The sequence below is a fragment of the Lissotriton vulgaris genome, chromosome 11 (assembly GCF_964263255.1).
Source record: "Lissotriton vulgaris chromosome 11, aLisVul1.2, whole genome shotgun sequence".
NCBI classification, from domain to species: domain Eukaryota; kingdom Metazoa; phylum Chordata; class Amphibia; order Caudata; family Salamandridae; genus Lissotriton; species Lissotriton vulgaris.
This window is the reverse complement of record NC_141699.1, coordinates 58,776,446-58,791,344: the sequence shown is the minus strand read 5'-3', so window position 1 is coordinate 58,791,344 and position 14,899 is coordinate 58,776,446. Positions and strand designations below refer to the sequence as shown.

The window sequence follows — 14,899 nt, the reverse complement described above, 5'->3', positions numbered from 1 at the left end:
GGCAGATAATAGAGGAGTTTTTTACTAACAACGTGGGGTCTGTAGACAAAATGGGTACGGTCTGGGAGGCCTTCAAGGTGACGGTGAGGGGCGCGTGCATTGGGCTGAGGTCAGGGGTGCTCACGTCCATTAGGGACTCCATGAACAGGTTAGAGAGAGAGTTACGGCTTCTGGAGCGACAATTAGAGGAGGGGGTGGAAGGCACGGTCCTTGCTGACATTCGTACGAAGGTGGACGAATATAACGAGCTGGCAGAGCAGGAGGTAAAATTCCTCTCTAAGAAAGCCACAGCTAGGTATTATGGCGAAGGGGGCAGACCAGGCAAGGGCCTGGCAGATCGGATCAGGGAGCCATGGGCACGACACTGCACAGTGCAGGAAATCGTGGATCAGGGGAATGTGGTTACTAGCACAGAGGGTATACTGGCCTGCTTCGCCAAACATTATGAGCAGCTCTATGCACAAAGGGACACAGCAGATGAGGAAGAAGTGAATCAGTATTTGGAAGATGTAGCCTTGGTGTGGCTGTCTAGGGGGCAGCAGGAGTTCCTTATGCATCACGTCACTGAGGCTGAATTCAGGGAGGCAATAGCGGCCCTCCCTAGTGGTAAGGCGGCTGGTACGGATGGCTTACCCTCCGAATTTTATAAAACATATGCTGATCTACTGATCCCGCAGCTAGCACGGGTGTTGGATGAAGCGTTTGACTGCGGACAATTGCCGGCAACCATGAGGGAGGCACTGCTGGTGGCCCTACCTAAACCGGGTAAGCCGCCTGATAAGTGTGACTCATTTCGCCCCCTTTCACTTATGAACACTGATGTGAAGATTATTGCGAAAGTACTGGCCACACGCTTACGGTTGCTGCTGCCTGTCATGGTCTTACCGGACCAATCGGGTTTCATTCCACTCAGATCCACTACACATAATTTAAGGACGCTCTTTGCCGTACTGCACCTGCTTAAACCGGAACTGCCTGCAGCTGCGGTCATGCTAGACGCGGCTAAGGCCTTCGATTCGGTGGCTTGGAAGTACATGATGGCTGTCCTGCACCGTATGGGGGTACCGTTCTTTTTCACATCGCTCATCGCCCTTTTATATACTGCACCCACGGCAAGAGTCAGGGTCAACGGCCACGTATCTTCCTCGTTCCCGATCCAGAGGGGGACAAGACAGGGGTGCCCTCTGTCTCCGTTACTGTTTGCCATCATGATGGAACCACTGGCCTGTATTTTGCGGCAACGGTATGCTGAAGCTGCATTGAAATTCCCGCTTCGAGCTCTGGCGGTGTCAATGTACGCGGATGACATGGTCCTGTATGTTAGGGAACCGGCTCTCCACCTGGAGAACATCCTGCGCGAATTCATTAAGTTTGGTAGACACTCTGGTCTCACTATAAATTGGGACAAATCTGTGATAATGCCACTCACAGAGGCAACCCGCCAGACTCAGCTGGAATTCCCCCTGGAGTGGGCAACAGAGTCAGTTCGGTATCTGGGGGTCTGGGTGCACAGGGACTGCCAGGAGGTTGTCCGGGCCAACTATGGTGTTGCCGTATCTCAACTAGAGGATCAAGTAGCGCGCTGGACTCGACTCCCGTTGACTCTAGCGGACCGAATATCCTTAATCAAAATGGTGGTGTTACCAAAATTTCTCTACCTTTTCGTTAATATTCCTATTCTATTGAAATCACATTTCTTTGCGAGGATCAGATCGCTCCTGATAACTCTCACGTGGGCTGGCAAGAAACCAAGAGTGACTTGGGAGGTGCTGATCAAGCCGTATGCGCTGGGAGGGTTCGCCCTGCCGGACATGAGGCTGTATTATCTCTGCGCACAGGCGCATTTTGCGAGTTATTGGTTGAATGCTCCGCCATACACCCCGCACGTGGCACTCGAGGCGAGTGCGGTTCTGCCGTATCCGCTGAGGGCCATGGTCGTTAACAAACACTCGGTTTTTGAGAAGGGAGAGATAGACACAGTGCGGATTACGGCGACAGCTTGGGAACACCTTGGCCGAAGGGCGGCCCGCCTGCCGTTATATGCGCCGGCTATGCCGTTACTCTACCACTCTGATATTTCAGTCACTGGTGAGATCGGAGGGTTACAAGTCTTGAGGGAAGCCGGATTGCAATCCATGGGGGACCTTTTTCCTGGGGCGTCGTTTCTTTCTTTGCAGACTATGACAGCTGGATTGACTAACACGTGCATGCCTACCTTTATTTATGCCCGACTGCGGGCTGCGATAAAGGATTTGTATCCAACATACCCAGAGGAGCCTCCGACACTCGGGGCATTGCAGTTGCTCTACATAGCTAAGGACAGGGCTAAATTGGTCTCTAAATTATACAAGGCTGCCCAGGAGGATGAGGGAGGGGGGGCAGACCAGGCCAGAGCACGATGGGATAGAAGTCTTCCTGACCCTCTTACTGATAACGAATGGCATGAGTGTTGCAACATGACGGGAGGATATGTGATAAATGGAAACTTCCGTCTCTTGCATTATAAATTTCTGCATCAATGGTACTACACACCGATACAGTTAGTGAGATATGGGCTTCGTACTGCTGCGCGTTGCGTGAGATGCGGTGTGGAGGATGCTGACTTTATACATCTTGCCTGGGGTTGCCCGCGAGTGTATGCTTTTTGGAGGGCGGTCACTGAGTGTCTGACGGTTATGACTTCAGTTGAGATCAAACTTGATGTGCGGCTCTGTCTATTGGGTATAGCCTCTGGGGTAGCAGCACAATCACGGCGACTAGTGGTACTGGCGCTCCAATTAGCCAAGAGGAGAGTCGCTGTGGGATGGGGGGGAAGGAGGGCACCAGACGTGCAACTATGGCTGAAGGATATGGCTTACTGCAGAGACCAACTGCACTGTTATTATGAGGATCTGCCGGAGAGGTCTCGCCCGCGAGACATATGGGCTCCATTCACACTGTATGTCTTATCTCTAGACGACTCAGATAGCGAAAGGAATACGATTGTTGAATTGCCGGAGCATGATCATGTATCGGATTGAATGTTGTTTGAAAGCGGTGGAGATGGCTGCGTTGTGCAATGTACTCGTGCTGTAGAGCTTTAGGTGTGCTGGACATTTGCTATGATAGTTGGAACAGGTCAGACCGTCTTCTGCTGCCCAGCTGTGCTCTGAGTATAAGATGTAAGACTTGCGATACGCTACCTACGATGGCCACGCCCCCTGGGCCGTTGTCTGCACCAGCTAAGCCTTGAGAGTTGTATGTGTCCACATAGTAAGGCTCACTAAGACCAGGAGTGGGAGGGGTGGGAGGGAGTTGGGATTGCTAGTCATTTGACTTTGTTCTACAAAATCAGAAAAAGAGACCGAGATCACATGAGGGCTAAAACGGCCGACATCAACGTGTGCTCTGATCACTGCAATTGGAACATATATGGTGCCTACAGGAGCTCAGTCTGGGACTGCAATTGTACCAATGAACTGTGTTACTGAGATCCACTGTGACTGTATGGTGCACTGATTGCGGCCGGCCCTGCCAGTGGGTTGTAGGCACTCCGCTGTGTTTATTCATAATGTGCAATAAAGGTCTACCAAAAAAAAAAAAAAAAAAAAAAAAAAAAAAAAACATTTCACAAATACGTGGTAGGGGATACTGGTCAACAATAATGTTTTTGTTAAGATCCCTGAGGTCAATGCACAGTCTAATTTTCCCATTGGGACGTTTGACCACAACCAAGAGAGAAACCCACTCCGCGGATTCAACCTCCTCAATTATTCCATCTTTGACCAGTCTATTCAATTCTATTTGAACATCGTTCCTTACCGACACAGGTAAGTGTCTTACCTTGTGAATACATGGAACAGCTGAGTGTTTAAGTTCAATTTTATGTTAAAAACTGTTAAGAAGACACACTTTACCCGAGAACACTTCAGGAAAATCTTTATGAATGGTATTCTTGCATGACTCATCGACTGACAAAACAGGGTCAGCGCTGTTCGGGTTGAGGATTATTCCCAGATCGGCTTGATCGCTCCAGCCAAGTACAGAAGGTCCTTTTTTTGCAATGAAGAGTTTACAACAAGCTTTCCTGTTTTTGAACTCTAATTCTAATTCGTGTGTTCCTAGAAATTCAATGTTGTTGCCAGTGTAACTTCTAGCAATAATGTTTGACTTTTCTAGCGATGTTCCAATTTTGGCAGTGAGCAATTGTTTCCATACATTCTCATTGATGATTGTAAAAGGGGAGCCAGAATCAGCCATTAGGTTCACAATTACCCCTCCCAATTTCACATCACACATGGGTTTCTTTTTTTTAGTGGGTGTAAGCTCCAATACATCATACTCAATCGAGAACACGTAGTTGATGCTGTCTGAATCTGAGTACTCTGAATTTTCTTCTGAAGAGTCACTCTCATCTTGAATGTGTTTGACATGTCTGCTTTGTTTAAAGGCTGCCCTATTGCAGGCGTTGGCGATGCGACCAGTCAAGCCACATAACAAGCATTTCTGATGTCTTGCTGGGCACTTCGTGGAATCCGCTAAATGGCTAGGAGAACCACATCAATAGCATTTGAGTTCAGGTGGATTTTTGTATTTACTGCTGTGACTTTTCTCACTTTTGTCCCTGGATTTGTAAGGTTCACTTTTCTTGTCATGTTCATGTGCAACTTCTTTACTGTTGGCCTTTTGTCCTAGTTTGTTTGCATTAGAAGAATAAATAGCTTTAACGACAACTGGCTCATCTAAAACTGCTTTGGCACATCTGCCAGTAAGTTCAGCCTTTTTTAACTAGAGCAACATTTTCTTTTAAGGAAGATTCTCCATTAACCCATAGTTTGTCTTGAATGTTAGGGTTGCTCGCATGCATTATGATTTGATCACGAACCAATTCTTCTTGCAATTGACCAAATCTGCAGGCTAAAGCCAACTTGTTCAAGGCCGCGACATAATCATCAATGCTTTCATTTTTGCCCTGTTTTCTTCTTGAAAATTTGTAGCGGTCAACAGCAACACATACAATAGGTGAAAAATGGGCATCCAGGTCATCTAATGCATGTTGATAAACATCATTGCCTTCTCTCACTTTTTTTTCAATGTTATTGTAAGTCTTGACACCCCCAGGACTTAAGCAATACAAAAGCACATTCTTTTTCTTTTCAGCAGTGAAGTCTTCATCTTCAACAGTTTCTATATAATTAGTGAAATACTCTTTCCACTCCTTTCATGGCATACAAGGAGCTCCTTTGAGAGGTAGGAAAGCTTGGGGTTATGCAAGATTCAATGAACTAAGGGCACACATTGCTAATAAGCTAAGGAGGAAGACAAACAAGTCTCTAGTTTTAAAGCGCAAACGAAATTTCACGTAGCAGTTATTCCTGGTGATATAAACACTTGCCACCTGCCTTCAAAGAGTTAATTTGAGAACTTGAAATGCATTGAACCATGAATTGTCTCACTGCCCATATATAAGCTTCTATTATAACAAGAATAATTCACAGGCTGGGGGCATCAGCTTAGACAAAACTGAATGATTTATTTAGTGAAAGTACAGACTTTGTTTCAAGCGATGTGGTTTTGTTGTAACTTTCCTTTCAGAAACATGTTTGCGTGAGAAAAATACATTTTCGTTTGAATTACATAGGTGTGCACATCACCGTGTATGTGCCAGGTTTAGAAAGGTAGTTATTCGATTGCCGAAGAATAATTCCACAAGATGGCGCCAGACGCTGCGTTCCAGTGACGTGGAACGTGCAGGAGCATGCGCAGAAGAACGAAGCTGAGAGGGGTTTGAGGCGCGAAAACAGCTGACTGGAAATGTCACTGCGCGCTTCAGAGGATGCAGCCGCCACTCTCCAAATCAAATCAAACGTGAAGAGAAAAGTTACTGCGCGCCTCCGAAATCACTGGTAAAATGCGAAGGGGAATGTCACTGCGCGCCTCAGGAATCACCAGACGCCACTCCCGAAAACAAAACACAGGCGGAACACAGCGTGCTCAGACTCATACACTTCGCCGTGACACAGCCATTCCCCGCAGAACAGCAGTGTGAATTCACACGCTCTCGGTACCTCTTCACACGATGCCCGGGCAAGGCTCATTGACGGGTCATCATCCTCAGCTGATTCCGGTTGGAGACCGTGCAGCTCAACGCCGGAGGACAGCAGACCCTCAGAGAAATGCAGTGCACAGCAGACAGAAGCTCTGGACTCCGGTGTAGCAGCAGGGAGGCTTCGAGGACACTTACACCTCGTTCAGGGTGCCTCGTCGAGCATTTCACGGAATCCAGGTAGGAAGGCAGGTTTCAGTATTTAATGATGATTTCCTTTAGAATGAAGTTAATCAAATCTGTGCTGAGGGGCTGTGGTTTTACCTCGTCGCCACTTGTTGAAAGTAGAACTCAGGAAGCAGTTAATAAATAGCGAATACGTTTATTCAAATAACAGCCCCACACCAGGTCAGTGCGTGGTCAGGAAGATCATCAATGGTTTGACAGTTTGGCAGTTCCTTGGGATAGAGGGAGAGGTGGAACATTGGGGAACCAATGGGAGGGGGAGAGGTGACAATGGATGCTCTCGCGCCGGATAGATAACCGGGGCACAGGGGAGTACAGAGTTAAGACATAACAACAGGTGCTTTTATTTTTTAATTCAAACATTTTTTATTATGTAATTTTGCAAGACATACAACCAAACTACAGAAGGACTTCAAGTATTACACCTCCCATTAGCTTGAGTATTATCGACGTGGTCGATACATGGCATTAGTCATACATTTCAAACTTCCAAGATATTGTTTACATATTCAGATTGCAACGACTGTACATATATAATTTCAGATTCAGTGGTGGGCATCCACTAGCCATCATCCTTAAGGATTAGCTATTGACTAGTATAATTATTAATAGCCTCGTCATTAATTTCTTGTGGGAGTTTTGTAGTTGTTCTTCTGCTGAACATAAAAATAAATAAAGACAAGAAATTAAATAAAAATGTGAAACAACGGGAGAAAACGAAAAGGAAAGAGGGGAGAGCAACCATTGGAACATCATAGTGGTCAGTTGTCACCAAGGGGTGTATTATTACGTGATTCTGACATGGTTTCATGAAGTTCCCATTGGAACATCATAGTGGTCAGTTGTCACCAAGGGGTGTATTATTACGTGATTCTGACATGGTTTCATGAAGTTCCCTGGCGATAAGGAGGCGTTGAACCTGGGACCTTTCACCTCTACTTCATGGGGGTTTGAAAACGAGGTTGAATGCATCTAGGGCGTTCCATAGTTTAGTGGGGGGGAGCGACACAGGGTTAGTTGTAGAGTCAAGTTGCGTGCACCTCTAAAAGGTTAGCCATTCCTGCCATATCTTGTAAGAAATGTCTTTGTAATTCTTCCAGTGACATAAAATGACTTTGCATGCCAGAGTCACCATTAGGTCTAACAGGTCACGATCATTATCATTTTGTAGTAGGGGGTGTAGGGGTCCTAGGAGTATGTAAGAGAACTCTCTACTTGGGGTAATGTGAAAAGTGTCTCTGATATAGTCAATGATCTTATCCCAGAATGTTTGCAGTAAGAGGCAATTAAATAGCATATGTGCAAGGTCACCTACCTTATCATTACAGTTCCAACAAATGAGGAAATAAATAAGGTTAACCCTGTACAGTCTGCTTGGGGTCCAGTAGATTCTATTGATAAACATAAACTTGGTTTGGGAGAGTGCAGGTGAGACTTTGTTTCTGAAGGGTGTCTGTATATGTTCTATCAGTCTAGCTTGGTCGTGCTAGAGTTGATTTCCTTTTCCCATTCCCTGTAATTTTCTTTCAGACTTACAGGTTTCTGATAGGAGTATTTTGTATATTTTAGATACCATATGTCCTACAGTATTATACTGGGCTAACTTAGAGTGAAATGAAAGCTGTGCCACCTTTATGGGTAGTTTGGCGATCTGCACCTTGAGTTTCAAGAATTTGTATGGATCTATTGCATTCAATTATTTTTCCATCTTTAGCCTGGAGAAGGTTTTTGGGAGGGTGTTGTCTTACAGGTCCTTAATTAAGTTAATTCCCTTTTTTGATCAGTCCTGCCAATAGAGTGTCTGGGCTTCTATCTGTATACTGGGGTTGTGCCATTCTGTTGTCATGTTAGAGGTCTTAAATTTGACGCTTAAGTGTTTCTCTATTTGGAAGAGAGCCTGCTATGTATTTTGTATGATGTATTTGGAGTGGAGGAGAGAGGAGGTATTCAATGTCATGAGTGCAGGTAGGGGGATACGATTGGTTGGATTTTTTTCCACTTCTAGTCGATAGGTGGGGTTTTCAATGAACCCGGCTGCCCTCTGTTTATATAGGAATGCAGTTTGGTACGCTTTGAAGTTTGGGAGATCCACCCCTCCTTTGTCTTTAGCTTGCTTCAGTTTAATGAAAGACATCTTTGTTTTCTTCCCTTGCCATAGAAAATTGTTGATGGTCGTGTCTATCTTCAGAAGGAATGTTTCAGAAAGGCTCACCGGGAGCATGCTGATTGGATAGTTAATATGGGGTAATCATCATTTTGATTGTTTCTATTCTGCCCCTCCAGGATACACATTTTGGTGACCATCCGTTCGGTAGTTCAGTGATTTTTTTCAGTAAGATTGTCTCATTTTCTTCTAGCGTGGTGATGAGGTTGTTAGTAAACTCCAGATCCAGGTATTTCATTGTGCCTGTTTGCCAAGTCAGGCCGGACCGCCCTATTATTTCCTTACTAACTTGATAGTTAAGCAGCTTTACTGCCATTTTATCCTTTTTTTATTGTGTATCCTGAGACCTCTGAAAACTCCTGTATCAACTTCATAGGCGGAGGAATAGCTACCTCTGCCCTTTCAGAGATAACAAGAACGTCATCTGCGTAAACAGCTTCTTTGATCACCGTGTCCCCAAAGGTTAGACCTACAATATCATTGTTTTCTCATAAGTGCTGTTAAAACGGTTGTATTACAAGTAAAAAAAGTGACAGTAAAAGAGGACTGCCTTGTTCCTTGTTTGAGTCAGAAGCTAGACAAGATTGCTCCTCCTGCTCTCACCCTCGCTGATCGCTTCCTATACAGTGCCATGATCATGCCTATCAGAAAGTTGAACCTGTCTAGCGTCCGCGTCAAGTGTGATGGCCACTGTTTGAGTGTTGCATGGCCGAGCATCCTTGTGTTGCTGCTTGAAAGTTTGTGTTTGAGAAATCCTACTTGGGATGGGTGGATCAGTTTAGAAATATGTTTCTCTATCCGTTTAGCTAGTATTTTTGGTGAGAAGGGGGTCTTTACCCTCCTTAGGAATTACTGTTATGACGGGCTCGGCTGAGGTGCCTAAAACTTGTCCAGTGGAAGCAAACTGCTCGTATAGTAAAGGCTGTCTTAGTGTGCCTGCAAACGTTTTAAAGAAAGTGGCAGTAAATCCTTCAGGCCCTGGGTCTTTCCCTGATTTAATTCACTTAACTGCCTTGTCAATTTCTTGTAAAGTTATTGGACCATTCATCAAGATAATTTCTTGATCTGTTAAAGTTTTAAGTGATTTTTCATCTAGGTATTTTTTGTTAATTATCGGTTGTGTATTGGTGTTAGTTTCGTAAAGTTTTGGGTAGAATTTTTTTATTGTGTCTGCAATTTTGTGTGGGTTGGTTTGTATAGTACAGTTTCCGTCTTTAAACGCATAAATGGCATGTTTTTGTATTTTAAACTTGAGTAATGAGGCTAGCGATTATCCTGCTTTGTTGGACTCGCATGGACATAGGCTTTTCTGTTTATTTATCCAAACTCCTGCTTTAGTGCTGACTATTTCATTACACTTGTATTTCTTGTTTTGTATTTTGTTTCGAGTCTGGGGTCATTATTCAGTATATGTCGTTTCTTCAGATTATTTATATTTGTTTATAAGTTCATAAGTTTAGCATTAGCTGCTTTATTCATATTTGACTTGATTTTAATTATTACTCCTCTGGTGGTGGATTTCAGCGCTTCCAATCTGGTTAGGTGTGAGGTGTAATTGACTATGTTTTCTATTAAGACATATTTTATTGCTTCCTCAATATTTGTTTTAATTTGTGGTGAGTTGGGGATGTCTTTGTTAAATCTCCAAAAGGGTTCTTTAAGCAGGGGGTTGAGTCCGTAATGGTCAAAATGATACAAGAGTGGTCAGAAATAAACCTGGGTTTTATAGTGGTTTGATCTATTCTGCTGGCTGCATTGCCTGTGATCAGAAAGTAGTTGGTACGTGAGTATGAGTTGTGTGGGAAGGAAATAGAAAGTGTAATCTCTCTCTGTTGGGTTTTGTAGTCCCCACTCATTTATCATGTTGAATTTGCTACTTAGGACTTTTAAAGCCTTATGGGACTTGTTTGGTCTAAATTGACATGTGGACTTTCTATCCTAGTTAGGGTCAAGAGGTAGGTTGAAATCTCCTGCAATAATTAGCGTTTCAGAGTCTGGGATAGATTTGACATTTTTTGTTAGATCTTCCTAGAAGTCTGGGTCGTCATTTGTGGGTGCATATATGTTTGCTAAATATAGTGTAGAGTTCTGTTTTCTCAGTTTTGAAATCACCCATCTGCCATGAGTATTGGTAGAGGATAAATCTATTGCTATTCTAACTTTCCTTGTTACCAGTGTGAGTACCCCGTTTTTATCAAACCGCCAGTAAGTACGCTATGTCTGTGTTTTCATTGTCATGGAAAGATTCTGTTAGCTTAGTATCTAGTTTGGTTTCTTGTAGAAAAATAATGTCTGCCTACTGTTTATAAATATAGTCCAGGATTTTTTTCCTTTTAACTCGGTGGTTCAGGCCCTTAACATTAAGTGATACTATTTTAAAATGTTCTTGAGTCTGATTCGTCATCTTAATTTGCACCCAAGATCTTGGAATTCATAGTCATTGTTTTTCTTAGTGCTTTCATATCTAGTGCCAGCTTTCGTCTCTGAAGGACTATTGGTAGCGTCTGTGTGCTTAGCAGTAGGCAGTATCTTCAATGGACCAATTCAGTAGAAGCTTTCTAAGGGGCACCCCCATCATTCGGTACGTATCAGTCAAGTTTAGGAGTTTGTGTGTGTTCCAATGGGGCTAAATAAAATATATTCGGATAAACACATGAACAACCAAGGGTAGCAATAAAAGTGAAAGAAGAAAAAATGTGAAGGGACAGGGACCCTTTTTTCCCTCCGCACATCCTTGCTTCATTCTTTTCATTGGGGTTAGGTGCTCGTTGCTAGACTGTGCTCGTTTGCTGACATTCGGTCTAAATTGGAAGGTGCTATCAAAAACGACACTGAGTGATTACACAGCTGCAGGAGTATTCACAGTCTGTATGCTTTGAGATTAGGGCTAGGTCAATCATTTTATTGGACTTGTTGGAAACTAAAAGGAAGTCTATTTTCTTAGGGTTTAATTGTAGGTAGGTAGATATCTGTCGCACAGGTGAATATCTTTCCCTTTCTTTTTTGAGAGTTGAGATGTCCTTTAATAAGCAACGTTTTCAATAGAGTTTCATGCCATCTACAAATTGGTGGAGTTTAAAACCTTTGTTTTTGTTAGGCCTGGCAGCCTTAAGTTGGCCTCCCACCAACTTTTTGTCTACCTCCCTCCATTTTTCTGTCCTCATTTCTGCTGGCTTTAGGACTCGAGAATGAACAAACAATATCTCAACTGGTGTTATTCTGAAAGGCAATTAGACATGTATGCATCAAGCATTACGTGAACGGAGACAAGGAGACTCAAGCAATGATTTTAGAAATGTGCTCATGGCATCGTATAATTAAGAACAAAATAATGTATTCAGTTGTAGCAGCACTGTAAGGGAACAAATATCAAATACCACGAATTGGACTTGGTGATCCAAATGTGTACTTGACACAGGAAGTGGCGACGCAAGTGACAATTGTGATCAGCAGAAATGGTGCAAAGGTGCTTCAATATATACAGTGTATCCAGTGAACAATGTGACTCAAAGCAATGATTTATAATACAAATTTCTTGAAAGGTTTAGCGGGTTATTTATCAGAGCCACAGTGGAAAATGCACCATCAGTTGCGCTGAACGGTCGACGACGTTTCGATCCTATCAATCAGGATCATCTTCAGGACCGGGTTGTCATTGAAAACGGTGCTGAATGGGTGACGGAACGTCCAGGAAGGCTCAGCCTGTGGGTAGGCGGCGGACGTCCCAGACGGAGGAAGGAAACCTGAGTTAGATAGCATAGGATCAGTAATGTTTAGTAAGGTGCTGTGTAGCCTGGACATCGGTGGGGAACAGTGTTCCGGTATTGAGGTTTCACGTGGGCAGTACCCTTGATGACAGAAACCTAGTGCGGAATGAATCCAGCGGCGAATCCAGCCGACTCGCCACGTCTTTGTGCTGAGTGAATACAAGGCTTTAGGACTCTGCCCACTTCAATACTGCTAACCAGCGCTTCAGTGATTGTGCATGCTCCCCTAAACATGGTAACATTGGCTCATACCCACTTGGTATACTTGATTTACCTATAAGTCCCTAGTAATGTGCACTACATGCCCAAGGCCTGTAAATTAAATGCTACTAGTGGGCTTGCAAAAGTGATTTTGCCACCCACAAAAGTAGCCTATTCACAATGTCTCATGCCTTCTATTGCAGGGCCTGTGTTTGCAGTTTTCTGCCACATTGACTTAGCATTTAAAATTCCCTTCAAGCCTTAAAATCCCCTTTTATTGCACATAAGTCACCCATATGGTAGCCCATAGGGCAGGGTGCTGTGTAACTGAAGGTTAGGTCATGTACTTTTATGTTTTTTATGTCCTGGTAGTGTGTTAGTCTGCACTCAACATTCTAAGCCTGCCTTCATCTCATCTCTCCAACGCTTACATCACAGGCCTACAGTGTACAGTGGAAACTAAAAGAGTTCCAGCGTTCTTTTATTTACAAGACACTGCAATGTGTACATCCGCCTGAAAACAAATGTGTACCCCAGTGTCAGGATTGTTGAGTAGTCATTTAGTTTTGAATGGTCTCCTTTTATTGTAGCACTTTAATTTCTTTGCTTCTCATTTTAAAAAAATATATATATATTTCTTACAATAATACTACAGCTCTCCAGGCAATGCTAGGGGGTAACTTGCTTGCTGCATATTTCATCTGCATTACAACACATCCCGTGTGTGCACTTCTCTAAACCTGGAGACCATTATAGGAATGCGTTTCTTCATAGTGTAACATTGCTTTACCATTCCAAGATGGCCAACGCATTGGTTCTAAATGTTTGCCCATGCTGGAACTTTAAAACAATGATAGTCTATTTACAATATTTCTGCAAGCCTTCCATCCGTTGCTGTGTTTTGTTTTGTTATTGCAAGCATATGATGTCTCTGCTTAGACAGTAACAGGGTTTCATATGTTGTTGAATTTGTGTATTTTAAATACGATTAAATCAGAGGGTGAACGGAAATAGGAGTCAGTGGCTGGACAAATGGATGTATGAGTGTAATAATGAGTGACAGGGTACATGTATGATGACCTATTGAGTGGCTAAACCCATCAGTGACACTAGGGACACTTTCATTCATAAGCCAGACGTATTGGCATTGCCAATTCTTGTTGAAGTTAGCCATGAGGACGGTCTGACACTGAACACATCTAAATATCTATATTGATCTCAGCCTACATTTGGATTGCATATTATTTTGTGTTATTGTGACTGAGTAGCTGAAGTATTGATTGAAACCTCTGTCATCTCTTTTTGTTCCCTCCTGTCCGCAGGGTCCGATGCCATATTGTTCATCTCTCGTCTTCTCAGGCCCTGCCAAACATCCGTGAGGCTCGCAAGGCTGGTGCACCGATCACTGTGGAGACCACCCACCACTACTTAACACTCAACTCCGAGCTCATTCCTGCAGGTTCCACCTTCTACAAGTGCACCCCCCCTATTAGAAGCAAGTCCAATCAGGTAAAAATAGGAACGCAAACAGCGGAAGGGGAACAGTAGCACAGCAAGGGTGCCATGAGCCCTCAGGCAAACAAGGATAATGCTCCCTTGACACACTATAGTAAAACAAATACAGACGTAAATGGGTCTAGACGACCACGCACACCCTTGGGCCTCATTGCCAAAACACATTTTACACTGCTGGTTGTTCTACCCTGAAAAGAAGTAGAGAAAATATTTGTAAAATTATGTTGCAAAAACCACAGTATCCCATAACATCCCAGATTGCTATTTTTAATCTTTTAATGGTCTAAAAACAGCATTTACATGAATATGACCTCATACTCATGCGCTTACATTTTTGATAGCAATGTATCACAAATATGGACGCACTTAAGAATATGAACCGGCTATTGTGAAACTATGAGTGTAGAACACATCCTGCACCAGAAGGAATAAACATGAGACGCCTGGGTGCCGTAACAACCGTGATACAGCTCCGGGTGAGGCCGCGAGGCGAGGCCAACTACAGAGCGAAACTGCGTCATTCCCGAACTGCTAGGCTGGAGGATACGGAGAAGCAGCAGATCAGCTTACGCAGGACCGGGCCTGTGTTGGCGGTGAGTTGGTGGATATAGCGGTGTGGCAGTGCTTCTTCCCCCTCCCTGACCCCGCATTACTAGTGAAGGGAGCGGCCGCGTGACGGGTCCGGGTCATATTGCTCGCGCCCCTTGCCATCCTTAACGTGGGCGGGGACAGGGCCCATCTGCAAACATTAGCGGCGCCCCCAGGATGTGCAGATGCACGAGACAGGAGGGGGATGGCCCACAGAGTCCTGCAGTCCAGCGGAGTGGAGATGCACCCATCAGGTCCCTGAATTCACCTTGCAGGGGGCACCAGACTGCGTATTTCTCGCCCCTTGGCCTGAAACAGAGCTGCACCATAGCCATGGGTGTTGTCGCCTGCATCCTCTGTTAAACTGCGGGCCCCCGGCAGAACCAGTTTGTG

The 14,899-nt window shown here is 44.2% G+C and overlaps 1 protein-coding gene across 3 annotated transcripts in view; it reads left to right on the top strand.

The window, feature by feature from the left end:
- The window catches only part of LOC147678958 (allantoinase, mitochondrial-like), a 394,121-nt gene that overhangs the window by 247,580 nt on the left and 131,642 nt on the right, over positions 1–14,899 (top strand). For all 3 annotated transcript variants that reach the window (XM_086942692.1, XM_086942694.1, XM_086942693.1), the window contains one exon: positions 13,726–13,912. In XM_086942692.1, the coding sequence (XP_086798818.1) occupies positions 13,726–13,912 (187 nt within the window). The remainder of the gene's footprint in view (positions 1–13,725; positions 13,913–14,899) is intronic.